General features: G+C 43.2%; 1 protein-coding gene across 1 annotated transcript in view; it reads left to right on the forward strand.

Annotated features, from left to right (window-relative positions):
* The window catches only part of LOC104937724 (complexin-2), a 38,462-nt gene that overhangs the window by 11,133 nt on the left and 5,930 nt on the right, over positions 1-21,399 (forward strand). Inside the window, exons 2-3 of the mRNA XM_010754030.3 lie at positions 12,911-13,075; positions 21,166-21,341. Of these exons, the coding sequence (XP_010752332.1) occupies positions 13,045-13,075; positions 21,166-21,341 (207 nt within the window). The 5' untranslated portion in view covers positions 12,911-13,044. The remainder of the gene's footprint in view (positions 1-12,910; positions 13,076-21,165; positions 21,342-21,399) is intronic.

A 21,399-nucleotide genomic window follows, 5' to 3' on the forward strand; every position in this document is an offset into this window, starting at 1 on the left:
CTCCACCATGCTGAGCGCCCACAGTGACGGCAGTGTTGAGAAGGACTTTTCAAATGATTAAAAGTACAGACATTGATCCTGACATATCAGCAGAATAAAGGAACAAAGGAAGACCTGTGTGCTGAAGGTGTCGTGACCTCGCCCGATGTCTGCCGTGACTCCGTGGAGTCCCTTTAACCCAGATCTGTGGAGCAGACGGTCCGACTGAAGACGAACCACTCAGCGCTCCATGCATTATGTAGTGTTTGTCTCTCCGAGGAGTTCGGTCCTCTACAAACAGCAAAAGAAGAAGAGCAAACACTGAGCTACTGTACACATCTCACAATTACTTATTCAGTGCATCGTCTTCCTTCTCCTCACTGATGGAAATTGGTAGAAGATGTTGTAGCTGTTTTCTGTCCCCGAGCAGTCCAACCTCAGCCCCCACAGCTGCCTTTTTGTCTCTGGTACACAGTTCTCTATTTATTTTTGCTGCAGCGTTTCTGTTTTGAACTCTGTTCTCCTGCTCTCTGCTTTCAGACTTTAAATTCTCGAACGAGAAGAATCCCTCAAAACCACATGTGAATGTTCAACCCGGTCTCTTCAGCCCGTGCACAAAGAATATGTTGCATGCTGTGCATATGCCAAAGTCCAGTTTTGCACGCAGGTGACACACCTTAATCTTATTGTGTCATTTAACGCTGTTAGAGAAGGCACACCTTTGAGTTTTAGACCTGCAGGAAAGGAAGAAGCCAGGTGAACTTCCTCTTCATGGTATGTTGTGAAATAGTCGCAGTTTAGTGAAGTTTAGGAAAAGATCATAAAAGTGATGTTTGACAAGAACACCACCTTTAGGACCTTTACTAGAATTCAGCAGTGACACATTAATCAGTTTTCGTTGAGCGTTGCTCCACCGTCGTCCAGCAGCTCACCGTGAGTGGCCACCAACGTATCGAGGCCTGACAGATGGCAGATGTTTGGCCTCGTGGGGGGTTTTCACATGCTGACCAGGAGAGTGAAGGTGCTTTTTGGCAGCTGTTAGCAGGTGACTTGTAGCTGCAAGGCCATTGAGCTGTCAAAATGCCCTTGAGCAAGTCACCAGACCGTAAAGTGAAACCGCCGTTCATCACGTGTTCTGTCAGCTGTCTCCGAGGTTTTTATATAAAAGTGTTTGAATTATTTTGAAGGTGCTGCTTGAAATCCTTACCTAACGTCAGGCTGAAACAATTATAGAAAAGTTTAAAAAATTGATCCAGTCTTGTCAGTGGAGTCTGGTGGCTTTGAACAAAGCAGCATAACTGCTGATTCTGGTTAAATAAAAAGGTTTCTCTCCGTGGGATCCTTTGCATAATGTTGTCAGACACTTCTAATGGCAGCCTGAGCCTGAAAAACATTTACTGTAAACTTTTATTGGATGTAAATTGCACGAATGCCCAGAAGGATTACGTTGCAGCCTGTTTTTTGCGGCTGGACCAATTTCAGGAATTGTTGTCCCCATTAGTCACTTAGAGCAGTGTTCTCCAATCCTGGTCCTCGGGGAACACCGCCCTGCATGTTTTAGATGTTTCCTCCTCCACCACACCTGATTCAGCTCGTCATCAAGCTCTCACTTGAATCAGGAAACATCTAAAACATGCAGGGCGGTGTTCCCCGAGGACCAGGATTGGACAACACGGTCTGTTTATGACATGATGTCCATATTGTAGATGCAATAAAGAAGAAACCTGCTCTGTGTTTTATCGAATATAACCAATGACAGTATAAAGAAGTTGTCATGAAGCTAGCTGGACACTGGGGACTTATGGAGACCATCGACCCTCTGTCACTTCTTTCTGCTGACCCATTTCACTTCCTTTATTCTGCCCTTTCTCCGTCCATCATCCTTTCTCTCTAACCTTCTTTTGTCTCTTCTACACCTTCATTACCTCCTTTGTGTCCTAGAATAGCCTCTTCAGTCCTTCCTTATACACCTTCCTCTATCAGTCTGTCACTCTCTTTTATTTCGCTCCCTTCCTCCACCTCCTTCACCTCCTTCACTTCCTCTTTACATGTACTATATCCCTTAATATTTTTGTCCTTCACTTTATTTCGACCAGCCGCCTCCCTCTTCTCTCCCTCTATCCTTTCTTCCTACCTTCCCCCCTGCCCCTCTCTCCCTTCCTCTGTCCTCATTTCTCTTCGTTATCCTCCCTCTCTCTCTCTCTTTATATCCACCCCTGCCCCCCCCCCCGCCCATCCTGTCGTTCTTTTTCCTCTTTCTCTTCCTTCAGCCACCCAACCGCAAGACAAATGGACGAATGCCTCGTTGGTGATATATAGCCTTGCTTCCTCCCCCTCCATCCTCCTCCACTGCCTGAGGGGAGGAGGATGGAGGGGGGAGGTATATGCAGCTACATGTATAAGGCTGGAAAAGTAGCCAGAGATGATGGAGTATGGTTGTGTGGCATCATTGGCTACAACGTCCATTAGAGTTGGTATTAGTCGTGTTGTGATTCTGCCGTCCTAGAATAAAGCACCTCACTCTGAATTCTTAGTTATTTACATATTTAATTCTATATTTTTTCTTAAAATAATAATAATTTTGGTTAAATAATGAGTCTGTGACTTCATATCCATCAGGGTTGTGCAGAGGTGTGACCATCGCCATGCGACCTTGCAGAAAGATTCACGTCTTAAAATTGAGAAGTTATTAAGGAAAGTGAAAATGTGAAAATGTCTGTGATATGTATTTTGATATGACTGATTCATCTTCAAACAGCATTCTTAAAAACAAACACCGATCGACTAATAACAGACCGGTGGATGAAATGAATGGGCTGATAGATGAAGGAGGAGGTGGATAACTGGCCAACATATCAGATGCAAACAGATGGATGGATGGTGAGAGGTGGTGGAGAGACGATGGCAAGCCTGAATGAGTGAAGAATTAATGAATGGAGCGCTGAAGTGAATGGATACATAGATACTGTAGTCTGATGGGTGGGTAGAGGTGAACTGATAGATGATGGATACATATAATTAGTCGTGGTTGGAGAAATGGTGACGGATGAACTGGTTGATTGATGAATGGGAAGAACAATGGATGGATGATTAAGTGGCTACCAAAAAGAACAAATAGGAAGAAGAGTGGATGATGAATGATGATGATCAGGTGGACAACTGATCAACGTAACAGGTGAAAAATATTTACATGGATGATTGATAGATGGTGGATGGAGAAGAGGCCGATGGGTGGATGCGTAGAGGAAGAGTTGGGTTCAATGTGTCCAGCTGTAGATACCCTGATAAAGTCTGCATCAGAAGGAGGTCAGGGTTCATGTCTCAAGTTAAACCAACACTTGTCAGGCTGTTATGAACTATTACATACTTATTTTGATTCAAACATGATCTTTTCCTAAACCTTATCAAACTTCTTACCTTGATGTCAAAGATCACCTGGGCGTCGTTAACCATGATGATGAAGGTCCAAACCTGCACATTGATCCTCTGCAAGTTGAAAGTCTACCAGGACCTTGCATATTATTAGTAATTGATAGAAAATTATCATCGACATTTTTCATGTATTCAGTCGTTGAGGACTGTTGGACTCTTTGGGCTTCTGGGTAATTGTTTCTCAATATTTCTTAATATTTCTTTACAAACCAAACAATCAGTTCATGCAGATGAGTCCAAATCCAACTCATAATGAGGTTTTTAGCTCTTAAATGAAGTTGTTCCTCACTAAGTGCTCCTGGTGGGAACTGGTGGAGTCTTTGTACATAATGTTATAAAGTACTGACTACACCTGCTCTGTATGGAAGTGGTCATGGGATTACCTGTGGTATGATTTGGTGCTTTACAAAAATTAAGCAAAATTTAGTTTTTACATGAACGTGTGAGTCAGAATCATCAACAACAGTGACAGTGACGTTTCCAACGCAGGACCTTTACTTGAGTATTTTGAGTATTAGTACTTGTACTTAGGTAAAGGATGTGAATTAGTGGATACATGATGTGCAGAAAAGGGCAAAATAATCCAACAGTGATTTGTGAGTGATTGGATGAAAAGTGCTTTGGTTGAAGCAGATTGATGGATGGACGGATGACGGAGGGATGGATGGATGGATGACATTCAGGATCAATGCGTGTAGTAAAATATCAGCAGATAATTAAATGTCAACAAACGAGCAGCATCTCTCTCTCTCTCTCTCTCTCTCTCTCTCTCTCCGTCTGTCAGAGGTGAACGTGTCGGCTCCGTCGGATCTTTTGTCTCTTTGATTCTTTTGTCTTCGGGCTGAATGAGTTGACTCTGAAAATGTCACCGGCTGTTTGATTCCACTTCATCAGCGCTCGCCTTTTTCTCCGCTTTGTTTTTGTTAACTTGGACGTCTGTTTGTTTATTTATTTCTTCTGCTTTTACATATTTCATGCAAATGGAGTAAGGATGTTCGCTCGCGTGTCATTAGTCATTTAGGGATGAAGTGTCGTGGCGTTAGCTGTACTCATCTGCTGAACTTCAGTCAGAGAACGTTCCTCAAGATGTCTCTGTCAACATTTTATTGAATCATTGAAACCTGGAGCCTACACGATGAAGACTGAGTGATGAAGATGAAGCTGATTGCCGTCAACACGACTCCGTGTTACGCAGCAAAAATGTCAACCACATGCATCATCTTTCTGTCGTGGTGGTCGTCTCTGTGGCTGCATCCACAGGAACAGGTTGTTTGTCAGCGTCTCCCAGAATGATCCAGTTTAAAAAGTCATTAGTTAAAGTTAAAGAAAGATCACCTTCATAGTTAGAATGAATCAGTATCACGCTGTGTCTACCCTGAGAGGACATATGTTGCTTCAGGTACAAGTTTGAGTAACAGATCCACGAGTTTAAAAGCTTAGCAGAGGCCAAAAACACTGCACAACAGTTTATGATACTCAGACAGGATTTTACAACCCACTTGTCCAGGGCGTACGCCGCCTTTTACCCAGTACTAGCTGGGATCGGCTCCTCCCTGATGAGGACGAACGATTACAGAAAATGGATGGATGCATTTTACAACTCTACTAAGTGATCACGGAGGAAGCTGTTTTATCTTTGGTCATCGTGATAGCAAGGTATACAGTACGCTTTGTTTGGGGACGGGTCTGCAGGATTTAGTGGCATCTTGCACGATGTAGCTGCAACTCCCTCACATCAATCTCCTCTTCCTAGTGTGAAAGAGAAAATGTGGTGGCCACCAAACTTGAAAAATGCAATCTAGAGCCAGTGGGCTACTGTAGGAACATGTTAGAGTCCGTGGAGGACCTGCAGTGTCTGTAGATATAAAAGTCTCACTCTAAGGTAACAGAAACATAAAGATTCTTATTTTCAGGTTTGGTAGTTCATGCATTTCTATTTTAGCGAGAAAATCCGACGTTGCAGTTTTTAAATGTTACATGAGACGTGCTTTGCTGCAAACCTGTTTACTTATTAAATCAGCACTTTACTTCAGTCTGTGACCTTTTTTTTTTTTTTAGCTCCGAGCGGGACGCCACAATCGTTTCAGAGACGAACAATCAGGTTATGTTTACTTCAACCTGAGCTTTAATCTAACCCTGATAATCTGGTTAAACTGTCGCTCTAACATGGTTATAATCCATAAAGGTAAACACGGTGAATCAGGTGAAAGAGATTGTGAGAACAACAGCTTGTGTAAATGGATCCGTCAGTTGTTTTTCAGTCTCCTCACATTGACTCTGAACGGTTTGTTTAAACGTTGACAGGCTGAACAGCGGCCGAGCGTCGGGACTCGCCGGCGTATCGATTTCGTTGTTTGCCATCTGAACAGATGGCTGAGCGAGCGCGCTGTACTGTAGCGGCTAATGGCTCCATTAATTACATAATATCCAATATCCACTTTGAGCCGCTCTGTAAGTTTCTCCTCCACAGTCGCCGTCACCTGAAATAAATCCTAATTTTAACCTGATTGTGGCGCAAATCAGAAGGAAGCGAACGTGGAAGGAAGAGAGTACGGTGAGAAAGACTTGAGCAATAGAGGAGGGTTGGAGACAGATGGAGAGATGAATACAACAGAGAGCGTGAAGAAACAAGAACACTGTTTCCATTCAGCAGTCAACGTGACACAAATCAATGATCAAACTGAAATTCTTCTTCCCCACACCTGATGGATTTATTGAAGGCAGACAGTAAAACAGAACTCAGAGTATTGACGGCATGGCACGCTCTGGCGATCGCTAACAAGGCGCGGGACAGAGATGTAGGTGGTCAGTTTGATTTAATGTCCTGTGACGTGCCGGTGACCTCGTGATCTCACATCAGCTGTAAAATATGATGCTTGGTTGTTGTTTTAATAAAGAATTAGAATAAAATAAAGGGAATCTTAAATTAGCTTTTCTATATATTATGGGGTGTAAGAAAATAAACTAAGTTTAGATATATATAGTATATATAATATATATATATATATATATAATATATTGATATATATATATATATATTATATATATATATATAACTAATTATAATTAACTTATAGTTCTAACTCTGCTGGACTCCTGACAGTTCACCAGGAGGCTGCTGAGCCCGGTTCTGTTTGTTCAAGCCCATGTAAGCGTGCATCACATTTTGTTATACGGGAATAAAACATAGTTATATTTTCATATAAGAATAAAAAAAAAATGATCTTTGGCTTATATTGTTGATATATGATCTAAAAGGGTCAAAAAGCTTTGGCTTATATTGTTGATATATGATCTAAAAGGGTCAAAAAGTCATTTTTCATTTAATCTCTGCACACATTTGAAAACTAACTAGCGGTGAGGTTTGTGTGCGGGACACATGAAGAACCAGCTTCTCAGGAGACGAGGTCTGATTCCAGTTTGAACCCCCAAATCAGATTTTAAGGTTCCTGAAAACAGTCCTGTCCTCCAGGTGTTTGATTATTCTTTAATAATTAAAGTATATTTACCGACCTTACAGTTTTAAACTTGTTTTTCTCTACATTACATCATACACAGACTCTGTTTTTTTTTGTATAAAACAAACGACTAAACAGAAACATCAGAGAAAAAAACAAACTGCATCCACCCCCCTGCTTACCCCCAAGAGTCCTCCCACCTCCACACGTCCTGAGCTCAAACATATATTACCAAACCAGCAGAACGCCAAAAGGCAGAAAGTGAGAGGAATAAACAAATGACCCGACAGATGAACAGGCGCAGAAAGAAAGAACAAGAAGATGGAAAACGATCTGTGTGTGATCAGTCCATAAATAATCAGTCTGGACCAAGTACTGAGTCATATCAACCCAAAGCAGAAATAGAAACAGTGTCATGTTTAATCAGGAAGTCAGTGCTATAATAAACCTAATGAAGTATTAATAAAACATAAAATATGCAAGTTAAAATTAGCCTCCGCAATGTGACATCATTTCACAGAAGCTCCTTTAACATCCGAGGCGGGTCGGCCACTTTTGAAAAGAAGAAAAATTAAATGGAGTCATGTATTCCTCCTTCTCCTCTGCCTTCCAGTCTGTGCTGAGGGAATAATTTATCACCGCGAAGTCACATGAATAAATAATGACGGCAGGCGGTGAAGTCGCAGCCTGGCAGGTCTGAGAGGCGAAGTGGGCCGCGGCGTTCATTCATCATTAATTCATCCAACGACGTCTCCGAAATGTATTTTTTCTTTCTTTCTTTTGGCGACTTTTCTTTGCAACGTGAATTTACGTGTTTTTACGTGTTTACTGAGCTGAGCAAAGCCGCTGTGAAGAGTTCACCTCATCAAGTCAACAAAGACATTTGACTTTGACTCGTTCTGCTCAACAAAACAAACATCGCCTGACTCGGACGTGGCTTGTTTTTGGGATTTGCCTGAATCGCCTTTGCATATCTGTCAAAGGGTTTCTGGCTAGTTTTGCTGCTCTGTAGATGATTTTTTTAATTCATAAATTGCAATACAAAAATCAGCAGCATCTTCCGTTGGTAGCTATTTGAAGTTGTCTGTGAATTACGGCTGAATTCCACCGGGCACGGATGCAACGTGTTCCTAATTGTGCCCATTGTAGTCAAAGTTTGAAACCCCACAAGAAGCGTTGCAGACGAAAGGGAAACAATTTAACTACGTGGCATATTTACTCACGGTAAAATGCAAAGTGCTTCCTGCCCGGTGGAGTTTGAAGTTGTCAAACCCTTCACGGAAACACTGTAGTGATCGGTTTGGAAGACGCTGATCACGTGAAAGTCTGCCCATCGTAGCTGCAAACTGGAGGTGGAGACGATTCGAATCATGTATCATCGTAACGTGAAGCACGGAAAATTGGTGTTCAATTTGTTGCAATATGTAACTTCACCACTAGGTGTCGCTAAATCCTACACGGTGCACCTTTAATGTTATGCTACAATATTGCATAATGTACTAAACAACACAAAACAAGAGGCATCAAACATTTCCAAATAGAGAGAAATCACATGAAATCAGCGAGTCTGAATTCATTAACTAATATAAAAATAGCATTTAGTTTTAATCGCAGTCTCATGAAGCACAGTGGTCCGTTCAGACACGCTGACATATGAAGATTGAGTCTCCTGATGGAGTCTTGCTAACCTGGTGTGAAAGCAGCTCCTGTCAGGGTCCATCCATCCTGGCTCATTCGTCCATCACAATCTCTTTATTGATTTTCCCATTCAGGTCCAGTCGAGTGTCCCAAGGCGCAACTCATCAAACACAGGGTGAAAGGTGTGTGTGTGTGTGTGTGTGTGTGTGTGACCATCACAAATGACTTTTGATTTTTAACATCTGTCCTTGAAACTGGTTAGGGGGGACAGGAGGAGTTCACCTCTGTGTGACTGATTCACCAAAGAAATATTTGATGAGCAGGAACCGAAACCCGGACGAGGTTTTAGTTAAAGCTTTAAGGTTGAATTCAGACGTGCATGTTACATCGGCACAGTGCTGACCACTGCACGTCATACTGCAGAGACAGATGTATGTGGGTGGTTAAACAATGACCAGAACATTGCATTAGACCACTAATGCAGCAGGCATGCAGGATGTGGGACGGCTGCAGCCGCTATGACTGTTAATGCAAAATGAAAGAAGTGACTTTGTGAGGGTGAAATCTCGACAGTGGATTAGGGTGCACTGAATCAAAATTCAACGGTTAATATCATCTGCAGTCATATGAAAGAGTTTAATGAGCCCAAGAGGAATCTGTATAAAAGTCAGCCCCAGATTCTTCTTCGACAGCCTCTCGCTTGGTCACTTTTTCATCTTCTTAGCTTCCTTCGTCTCCGTCCTCTTCGGCCCTTTCTCCTCTGCCACTGTGTCCAAAGAGGCTGCCACTTGGTGAACCAGCTCCTGTTCTGGCATGACACCGGCTCCGCTCCCCGTCATTATTCCCTCCTCTTCTTCTTCTTCACGGTCGTCCAAACCTCCTTTGGTACCAACAACTCCTTGGTGGTCTGAGCTCTCAGTCTGGAAACCCAAACTCTCTTCCTCCTCCTTGCAGACCAATACTGTCTCACCAGAGGGTCCAATGATTTTCCAAAGTGTAAAATCTGAGGCAGCACGTTCATGTTTTGTAAAAAGACAGTTCATTTCCAGAATGTACTTATCATGCTAAGACTTTCCTGGTGATCAAATTGCTAAAACGAGTTTGGCTCGACTGCTTTAACGGATCTGTGATGTACTTCTGTATTTGTAAGAAAAGACCGAAACCACCGCTGACTTCCGAACAACGCCTGATATATCTTCTTCTCCCTCTGTGCCTATCGTCCAAAGACTATTAAAAACACATCAGTGAGTCACAGTGTTGCACCGGCTGACATGTTCCTTCATTAACATGAACACACACTGTAGTTCATTCCGACTCGATCCCGCATACACAAATATTCTTAAACGCTACGAGCAGCTGCACTTTTCATGAGATTTAAAATACGGAACGTAGAATAAGAAGCTAAAAGTGAAAGTCAGCAAAACTGGAGTAATGAGTTTTTGCACGACAACAGCATTATGTTGATTCTTCCGTCGTTAAAACAGCCAACAGATCCAGCGTGTGTCTCCATGCTGGTTATTGTTACTCCTGTAATGGTCATCTTTAATATCACACACATTTCAAGCGTTCCCCTCCTTCTCTCTCTCCTTCGCCTGTCAAAAACACGTTATGTTGACAGACTCATGTTCATGCCTTCCCGAAGCCGCTCCCGTCCCCGTCTCCGGCCGTGAAACTCGGAAACAACTTCCAATTAACTGGATAGGATCAGCACGCCATCCTGCCCGGCCCTGATAACATTATCCCACGTCACGCACCGCTGCCAGCGCCTGGATTATGAAATTTAAAAAAAAAAAAAAAAGGAGGAGAAGAAGAAAGGGTGGTGGAGGATGGAAGAAAAATGGTTGGGTGCTGGGGGATGGGAGATGAGGGGAGGAGGGATGCCCTTGGGTGCTGTCGTCGGTGATTGTATGGTATATTTGGCCCTGTGTAAAAGCGAGGGTTATGTAAGGTTTTAAAGCCCCACTATCACCAGAATGGAGAAGTTCAGTATGCTGGAGAGCTGCTCCAGCTTCCAGTCTTAACACCAACCGCCCACTGATAAGCTCTTATATAACGAGCCGCCGCTCAGGCGGCCTCTGGTTCCTGATGAGGATGTAAATGGAGGCAGGTAGAGCGACGCTCCTTCCATGATAACGCTGTGATGAATTGTTTCCACTCTTTCTCGGATGAAGGATTTTCTAAGATTATGTCATCCATGGTTTTATGTCGTGTCGGAGAGGTTTCAGTCTGCAGGAAAAGAGAGAAGAGGAGCGCCCAAAGTTTGCAACGGCCGAATTCAAATATGTCACACTCGTTTGTCATGAAGCTTTCAAAAATAAAAAATATCAAAGGTGAAGCAGAAATATTGCCGGTAGCTCACAGTGAACTATGAATCAAGAAACTCAGTCGGAGAAACAGACAGTAAAACTACATTTTAAGCAGGAACGAAGTTGTTGCAAAGTTTTTTAGAAGACAGGAAGCAGAAAACAAAAGTTCAGAACAGCAGAGAGGTTTCATCCAGCCCGCATCACTGTTCTGACACAGTGATAGCAAACAGTTTATTTTAACGGATTATAACTTTAATGTCAAGGCTACGGACTGAATGGCCTCAATACAAGTGTGTGTGTGTGTATGTGTGTTCTTCCGGATGTCATTGTCTGACAGCAGCATCTTTCCTTTACTCCATTAGTGTGTCCTTGAGTCTGTTTCTGTAACGATAAGAGAAATGTTCTGTTGCCAGACCACAAACACCAGAGGCCACACACACACACACACACACACACACACACACACACACACACACAAACACACACTATATACTGTGAAGTATCGATGTGTGACAGGACTAGAACTGTCAGTCTCAGATTCGCTCTCGTCCAGCAGCTACTTACTCGCTCATTCTTGCTTACCCAGCTCTGGTTCTGGCACGACACTGGCTCCACTCCACTGTCGGTCTTTCTGCTTCACGTGCAACAAATTGCCCAACATTTATTGCAACCTCTGGCTGTAACCTCATGTTCCCCACTCATGTTTTGGTACAGACAAACACAGCATATGCTAACACGGCTTACTTTTGTCACACGAGGTTAAGTGTGTAGCATTTGTGTTCCTTATTTTGTACGACAGCCCACATCTGCGTTTCTGTTAATGAAACCATGTGTGTGTGTGTGTGTGTGTGTGTGTGGAAATGAGGCGCTTCACTCCCTCGAGCGCTCGGTCACAGTTACAAATGGATTGTCGTCCCCCCGCTCGGCCTCGCCTCCTCCCCCCGTCGCCTCCCTGAATAAGCCGTGCAGCTCAATCTGCCTTTCCATCCCGTCTCATCCCGGCTCTATTCAGCTCCGGCAAATATTGGCGTAGTGAAATGACACCGGGCGCTCCGCAGAGGAGGAGCGGGAGGAGGGATCAGCCTCGAAATGGAAATGGTGTTCTGGTTGGCCAGGTGGTGCAATAAATGCAAATGGGTTTCAGCGTGGTTGACACTGGTGCAGAAGACCAGTTTATCAGATAGATACTTGGGCAACGATGAGCAACCAGCCTCAACCATGGCTGAGTGATGAAGGCCCCCCTTTACACCTCATATTAAAACGGCATCTGTACCCGGATACGTTATCCAGATGCCTTTGCATTTACACCTGCTGTTTTTAATTTGTTCTTGTGACGTCGTCCAGAGCACAAACCTGCACAGAAGTACTTTGAGGTGGTGGCAGATCAGCCCGAGACTCCCTTAAAACATCACGTAGTTTTTGAATTAGGGGAAATTTTATATTCTCGATTATTTACCCCTCTCAAAAAAGTAGCATGAAGTTCTTTCTGGGGTGTCGCAGTACTGCTGTGTTAGGTGACAATATTTTGACACTTTCACGCCACAGAATAGACGTTTAATTATTAAAGGAAGATAGAGAGTCTCCTTTTATTTTGCTGCTCTCTCTAAATTTGAACCTCAAAACAAATATTAGATGTGACACTGCAGGTTGTTGTCTTACCATCGACAGATGGATTGGCACAGTTTTATTAATACTAATGAGAAAATATATATAAACAGGTTTTCTCTACCTGCGTCCATGTTGGATGTGTCGTATTTTAACGATTTAAACAGAAAACGACGACTTTGTTTTATTTATCATGAAACATTTATGAGCAGTGAGTAATAGAAGTTGACTGATCCGTTGGTATTGAGTTACAGACAGATACGTGACTTGTAGCAAATAGCCTCAGTATTGATTTATGTGCTTCCCAGAATGGGATTCCTGTCACAGGGCTCAAGAGTGTTAAGGAGATCCAGTTATCTGTTGTTTTAACATCAGCGTGATCCGCTGTCTGATACACGAGATCTGTAGTTGAATGTCTGTGTTGGAAATGAAACAGATCTTTAAAGTTCAGAGGGTTGTTTGTTCAATCGTTTCTTATTTCCTCTCTCTCAGGTCCAGAAGAGAGTCACTGAGGACTGAACGGGAAACAGTGAGAAGGATCGAGACACCCGGAGATCCCAGGCTTGGTGGCTACATGCGCAGTTCTCTTTGGTTTTGAGAAGAACACACACGGGTCAGCAGGAACCATGGATTTTGTAATGAAACAAGCTTTAGGTGGTAAGTACTCAACTGTTTAAAGCATGAACCTCAACCTGTCAGGGAAAAAAGAGTTCTGTTGAAGATGGTTTGACCCTTTAGCTCGGTGTTCTCCTGTTGGGAAACATTCATTTTTCTGATGTATAGATTTTGAATGAATCCCACGATTGTGATGATTCCAGCGCCACCACGAGGTTGACTTCTGTGGTTTGGAGTAAAATGTTGAAAGAACTGATCAGTGTTTCTTTGTGTTCATGATGAACTACGACTACTACTGACCTACAGCGTCTTATTTAAAGTATTTCTCTTTAATATTAAACATTCACGATAATATAAGCGGCAGTCTCTGTTACGAGCAATCAGCCCCTGGTTTTCATTTCCACCCTGGGTGACTTATACGTCGGTTGAGGTTGAGGTTGGATCATTCAGTAAGAGTAACATCAGAAAGGCTGTGTGAATGTTCTTGTACGTGAAGGCCCCCCAGGGGCCAGAGGTCAATGTCTCCTTAAATCAACCCTCTCATCTCGTTTCATCAGCTCAGTGACCGGCAGCCAGAATGAAATGAGATTTATTCCTTTATAGCTCTACCTCCTCCTCCTCCTCCTCCTCCTCCATCTCCATCCACCCTCTTTCATTTCTCCCTCTTGGTTTTCATTCCATCTATTCTTTCATTGCTTTATTCCCTTGCACTCTTGACTCACCTAAATCTCTCACTCTTAAATTTCCTCCTCCTTCACCTCGTTTTTTTTTTCCTTTCTTTCAAGGCGGCACGTTAATGTCGGTGCTCGATAGTTTTCTTCTGGTACTGTGGTGCTGTGCTGTCAGAAAGCCAGACCCGGGTCAGGCGGGAGGGCTAAATTATATTCAGACTAATTTGGTCTGAGGGTTCCTGTTCTGTCTCTATCTGGATCTGTTCAGCTTGGCCACATTATGGATCGGGTCTAACCATCCGGGATCAGGGATGTTTGGACTGTTGTTTGGCCCCTTTTGGATCTATTTTTCTGAAATTCAGTTTATGCATGTGTAGCCTTTCTCTCATAAACTAACAGTTCAGTTTATGCATGTGTAGCCTTTCTCTCATAAACTAACAGACTTTAACTCCTGTTGATGCTACACTGACCTGTAATCAGGTGAACGGTTTCTCTGTCTGACTTTTAGTGGTTGGTGAAATAAAATGCTGAAAGACAGACGCTGAGCTGGGCTTTTATTAGCTGGCTTTATGCAACAGAATGGACAGAACCCGACCCAAATCCTTTCAGTTTGTCTGGCCCTGTCAGGTCTAGGTATGGAAACCAAACTCTACTCCAGCCTTTAAATCTGCACAAATAAAAAGATCCAAACTTCGTATCACATCCAGTCTGAACACCATAATGCTCCATCGCTTCATCCATCTCTGTCTCTCTGTTTGAGCTCGATGTAGGCCCGGGATGGGGGAGCAATTTCCCTCCTCCCCATCGCTCGATCCCTCTTTCTTTTCCAATTCACTCATCCATTCACTCCCACAGGCTTTTTGCAATTTACTCTCCACCATCTTTCTCCATTCAATTCCCACCTCTTCCATCCATCCTTTCGTCCTTCCTGCCGTGGAACTGGGCAGATGAAGTTGTTTCCCTCTATTCTTACAGCCCTTCAGCCCAGCAGCACAACCGACCTCCTATTTTCTCTCCCTCAAACCCTCCTTTGCACCTTATAGGCTTTCTTATAGCATTTTACCTCCCCATCCACCCCTCTATTTCCCCCTCTGTCCGTCCATCCCAGATTGAAGTGTTGTAATTTACCTCCTGTAGAGGTGCCGTCTAGTGCCGTGACCTTTTCTCCTGGAACAGACTGACATTTATTTCATTGGGCACAGCTGGACGGCCATGAATATACTCACACACACACACAAACACAATCACACAGATGAGGTTTCTGTTGTGGTTTTAGTCCCCGGGGGAGGTAACAAGCCCATTTCAAGATGAAGTGTACTCCAGCCAATGGGAGCGCTGTGTTGAGGTGGGCGTGTTAGGGCATCAATCAACAAACCTGCAGTGTTCGTCATGCATAGAAATGACTCGAGTGGTTCAACCAAAACAGATTTTATTTATAATTTAATTTTATCTAATTAAATATAAATGTTCTTAAATAAAGAAAATCTTCATTTATCTGTCTAATTTTATTTAAACACAAGCAGTGAAACAAGAACACAACACACACACAAAGCCATCCACTCTGTCCATTTAGTTGCCTTCAAACTTTTATCTCATTTAGACACACACACACACACACACACACACAGGCCTCACTAATGTCATTATATGTTGGACACCTCTTGAACGTTTCATTGGTCCAGACTGAGGTTTATAGATTTCAGCTGCAGGCCACAGATTGTATTTACTGGTTGTTTAATTAGAAATCGGATTTATCGGAGTTTCCACATTGTGTGAGATTAATCAGTCCGGGACAGCGAGGTGGATCCATGGACCAGACTCTGATTCTCACTCTGTAGACATTTTAAACTGAACTGTAGCAAGCGGCTATTTGTCTAGTTCAACACTTAGTGATGAGGAGTGCCTGACTTTTCATCTAGTGGCATCAACAGATCAAAAATGTATCCAGCACTTCAGGTCCAGTACCTCTGGAACTGTAATGCCATCCACAGTTGATACTGGTGCATTTTCTAGCAGGCAAACATCATTGGGGCGACTTCGAACAGGGTCTGAAGTCGCGTCACGGCATCACGGCCGCGACCTCACAGAGACGTGTCTGCATATTCTATCTAGAGCCAGCATTTGATTTGTCCACCCTGGGCTACTGTGGAAACATGGCGGTTCATCAGTTCTCGTCTTTAATAGATATTTTTGCCATTTCTGTATTTATATTGAGTCTATATGACATCGTTCTCACCTTGACTAACCTTCTGTACAGATAGAAATATCATGATTAAGGACCCTGCGGAGACTCTTATGTACAGTTGCGCACATTACGTCTCTGGTGTGTACACTTTCACAACGCTACAATTTAAATGAGCAAAGGTTAATTTGAATTGTCAAAAATGTCGAGGGACTTTCCAGAGACAACCCTGCAGTCCTGTATATGAGTGAGCAAATATAAGGTTAGAGATGTTGGTCGTGTGTTTCTCTATAGTTGCACGCCTCGTCTCAGAGAGGGTGTCATCAAAATATCTATTTTGTTCCCAATACGTCCTTCCTGCCTTTGCCAGGATATCAAACACCTTTTCTCATAAAGAAGCTCGAACAAAAGATAATGTTCAGATCATCTCTGATAGATCAGCGTGGACCGGTTCTGACCAAGCAGGTCAAGCTCACGGTTTAATTTCCTGTGCAGGCGAGGACGGTGCAATAACAGGAAGCCACAGGCAGATCAGCTGACCAGAGATTGGACGCAGAAACTCACAGTTTATGGCGCTCAAGAGCACTTAAGCAGAACATATGGGTTTGGAAAGCCATGAGGTCACGTCGCCTCCCAAACTTCTGATCGATGTGGCAGAGGGTTTTTTTCACCAGTCCAGGCGCTCATGTGACTTATGAGGGCGTAATTTTGGCGATGGAGGTCATCCATTATTTAAATGAGCTCCATTTTTCAAACCCCTCCACCCTTAACAAATTATCCAGCAGCACCGCCATCCATCTGACCGGCTGGAGGGAGGGAGTCAATGATCCATGCTTTGTCTCTCTGATTTCCTCTGTCTTGTTTTCTCCTCCTAACCATCCTCGTATTTGCTGTCGTTTTTTGGGCTTCCTTCTTTCTGTCTCTCTCCCTCTTTACTTTTACTTCTCATTTGCTCATCTGAGATCATTTTCAATGCAGTTAACAGGAAAACTCAACGTTTTCTACCTGCTGTGGCCTTCTTTGAAAAGTTCCTCTCAGTGTGGACAACGGTCTAATACAAGGAGGAAGGAAATGAACTTTACATCAGCTAATGTTCATACATTACCACCATCTTAAACATGGAGACATTTCTTGGAGGCGGTGGACAACAGATCAACTTCAGCCGCAAATGTCACGACAGCATAATTTAATGTATTTGACGAATGGATTTCTGTCACAGTTTCTGCCCAAAACTTTACCTCACGCATACACAAATAGTTTTGCAGTCGCAAATGTGTCATTTCTATTCAGTTCTTTTTGTAATCCATCAGAATTTTCATCCAAACTGCCAAACTATAGCTCCCCCCTTCCTATTTTTCTCTTACGTCTTCCTCCCGGCTCACATCATAAGATACATCAATACACAGCTTTGAACATGTAGCCCAGTCTTCGTGTACATACAGTAGTTTGTTTTTGTCATATACTGCAGAAACACAGACATCATTCAGGTTTCAGTGTCCATGCTGTTTCTTTACATACAGCACAGACAGCGTTACTTCATTACTTAATCAGCCTCAACCCAATCTACTAAATTAATCAAATCATATCCACATGGGCTCTCTGCTGCCCACTGTTTCACTGTTTGTTTGGGTGTGTGGTGAAGCGTTCAGGAAACCACGCTGTATCCCCGCCTCTTGATATTTGGAGCCCCTGTGGCACAGAGACATGGCCAACAGAAAGATCGAGTGAAGTAATGAGCGATTGAATGCACAATAAGAGGACTGGGGGCATTTGAGCACTTTGCCTTGAATCGCCTACCTTTGTCTGCAGCGGAAATCTCTTGAACTGATGGAGGAGGAAGATGGACGGGAAGGAAAAAGGAAAGAGGAAGGATAGACGAGTCCTAATCTGTACTATAGGGTTGTGTGGTGACAGGATATATTTCCTGGAGGGAACTTCAGTTTGAAAAGATGAGATGAAACTGAAAACAAACAAGTAGAAAAAAAGATAATCATTTCATCTTGAAATATCACTTTAACAGAGGAAAATGGAAATGAAAACAGAGGTGAGGGAAGAGGAACAGTAGAGGACATACAAGGACAGTGGAGGGGGATGGATGGATGTGAGGGAGGAAGGGTCGAAGAGAAAACGCTCTACCTCTCTGGGGAGTGGATTAAAACGACTTTCCCATTTCATGTTATATCTGCAGCTCATTGTCCTTCCTGGTTTACCAGGATCACTTTGGGATGTCGGGCAGTTAAATGACCACTTACGCCAAAATCCCAATGGTTGCAAAAAATGTCCCATTGGACTGAAAGTCCATTTGTCTGACATCCGATTATCTAAAAACACACAAAAACATTGAGGAAAGGATAAAAGTGGGTGATGGTGACCTTCTTTGTGAGGTTGACAGTAACAAGCACATGATTAATGATGTGAAATCATGTAGGTGTCGAAAAGATGCTTCAGGTTTAGTTGAGGATACCAGAGTGTGTATTTTTGGGAAAAAAAGCAATGGGTTTTTTGATCAGATGGCACATTTGTGGCAATTATTTTATCTTTTATTGCAGCAGTCGTGAGGTAAACAGAAGGAATATGGCATCACATTACAAAGTTATCTAGCGATGTTGATCAGCCGACACAGTGCCTGCATGTGTTTGGAGGGTTAGATATGTTTTGGCTGAACTCAGGTTTTCCGGGATCGCGAAGCTGTTTTCACCGGGGTAGATCAGTGCTGTAACCTATATTTAATATATTTCCCAACATTATAAATGCAACATTTTATTCACATATACCTCATGAGGCATCAACTGTTTTTATCATAAACACTCTATAGTGAAGAAAATCATTTTCGACACCCTTAGCCTTACGCTTAATATTTGGGAATTACTTCTAGTGTTTTGACGGCTTCTTATTGTATTCTAGTTATAGGATTATGTTGTTTACATTTCATATAATCGAGTATTGGTTATCACAGTTTTATCTTGTATAATATTTAGTACTTAATTCATGGTTTTGATGATGTTGCTTGTACTTCAAACATCAACAGTGAAGGGGAAACCCAATGACTCTGAATAGATCTAGGGTTCATGGACCTTCTGAAAACCAACCCAATGATGGATTATCACTATTGATTGTGCATGCTCCCCTATGTATGTGTATGTATGTGCACACTTGCACGTGCATATACAGTTGCTCTAGTGCATATGGTGTGTGTTTGAGTGTTTTAACACAATGAAGCACACACTGTGGACAGTCTGACCTTAACCCGACTCCCCAGCGAGTCCCTGGGAGCCTTTCACCGCGCCCCCTCCCTTCCCACCAGCTGAGTGCTAATTTGTCATCCTCAGGTTTGCTGCCACCACACAGCGCCGCAGGGCAATTAGGACCACTGTATGAGTCGGCTGCAGAGCGACGGGACCCGTCACCATGGGGTTCACAAACACGAGAGGGAACCACATGGTCCGTCCTTAAAGCCACATTTCTTCTGAGTAATTTACAGAAAGGTTCTCGTTGGGCTCCTTCAAGAGGCAGTAATTCAGCTTTTTATGGCCACATAACACTGAATAACCACAATATATCTGTGACAGGTTGATAGGGTTGGTAATCAGTAGCAATGATTGAACCATTAATGTTTAATGATCTTCCTGGCTTTCTAAAGTACAGTACCAGTGAGGACTTTGGACGCTCTTTCTCATTTAAGTAGTAGTAGATGTAGATGTCTAGTGATCTGAGGTCGATGGTTCAGTTCCTGAACAAGATGCTGAAACCCAACATACACAGCTTTCTATTGTTTATACCCTTGCCTTTCCTTAAATAATCTCCTCGTGGTGAAATATATTTAGCTCTGGCCTAAGAAAGGTGCCCCTGCAGCCAGGTTCTCCTCTCACCAGTGCCTGAGAGGCAGATCAATATCCAGATGAAGATTTCTCTCTGCTGGAGAATCCATAATTCATACACGCTAAGGTGGTCCTGTATTTACTATCGATCAGACGGAGGTAACAGCAGCAATATTGATGGGCCGGAGGGAGTCGCTTTCACGTCTAGAAAGCAGTTTCTGCCACAGATAAAGAGGTGAGCCCGTTTTAGGAGCAGAGGCAGAGAAAGTGCAGATGGAGGTTCCTTTGTGTGCAAGGTATTTAACGGGTCAACATCCAGTCGACCTGCTCTGTGGATAGTTTCGTTCTTTGCTTCCATCATGACACGCATTGTAAATACACACATTTTAGGAGAAAGCAGAATTATTCAGTTCACCTCAAACGTCCTACAGTTTATAACACACGACCATGAGACTATGAATTTTATTCATCAATGGTCAGTTCAGTCAGTGGAGAGAGAGTTCACAGGAGTCCAAGATGTCTTGTCGCTGTCCTCTCTGGGTCCTCTATATGCCATATACATAAGTATGGCATGGTCATACTCAATCTATCTATAGTATAAGATATTTGACAAGTGGTCATTAGTCTACAAACAATGAAATATGTTTACCCTTAGTGTTCTGACATTGTTATTTATATCTGTAAAGGGTCAGATGTGACATTTTTGCTCACAGAAATTGCATGTGGTCATTTTTCTGTCCCTCAATTTAGCAGTTAATTAGCTGCACACCTTCACTCCGTCTCCATCATGCTGAAAACGACTTTTCCATTGGTTTCTATGTTATGTACCTATCTGTTGTGTCTAGGGAGAGACAGCCCCTGTCCTCTGACCTCAGCTACAACGACTGCGTGCTATGACCTGAAAACCTCTGTGGAATAACAGCGCCCTCTTCCTGTTGTGTGACATAAAGCGACTCAGACTTCCATCCAAATCCAAATGTTATACCATAAAAATTAGTGTAGTCACTACTGTATACTATAAAGAAATGCAACACCTACCACGTATATTAATCTATGATTATTATTTCAAAGTGAGGGTGAATACCTGAGGAGGTGCAGGTAGTGCTGACAGATGGCCGACACCACCTGGAGGAAAGTGTCTTCCTCTGTCTCAGTGGTTATTTGAAGCTTTTCCAGCTGGCACTTCGTCTTCCGTCTTCTCTGGTTTCCAAGACGCCTCAAGGATCTGCAGGGAACCCTGTCGCCACATAATCCTCAAAACTGCAAATGCTTGGTGCTTTTTTCATACTTGGTTAATGACAGACGGACGTGGGTGTCACCGTACATGTGGTATTGTTGAGTTTCTGTTGACTTAGCTCATATAAAGTGAGTTTTAAAGTAGTAGGAGTCAGTTTACCAGTAATCAGTAAGACGAGAATCCCCCAATGTTTACCCCAATATCTGCGTATCTTCTCTGTCCAGGGGCCACCAAAGATATGGGTAAGATGCTGGGTGGGGAGGAGGAGAAGGACCCGGATGCAGCCAAGAAAGAGGAGGAGCGGCAGGAGGCACTGAGGCAGCAAGAGGAGGAGAGGAAGGCCAAACATGCCCGCATGGAGGCAGAGAGGGAAAAAGTACGGCAGACCATCAGGGACAAGGTAGGAAACGGTCTTCTGGTTTGACTCGTGCTCTGTAGAAACTTTCCTTCTTTCCCTG

Source organism: Larimichthys crocea, chromosome I (assembly GCF_000972845.2).
Source record: "Larimichthys crocea isolate SSNF chromosome I, L_crocea_2.0, whole genome shotgun sequence".
Lineage (NCBI taxonomy): Eukaryota > Metazoa > Chordata > Actinopteri > Sciaenidae > Larimichthys > Larimichthys crocea.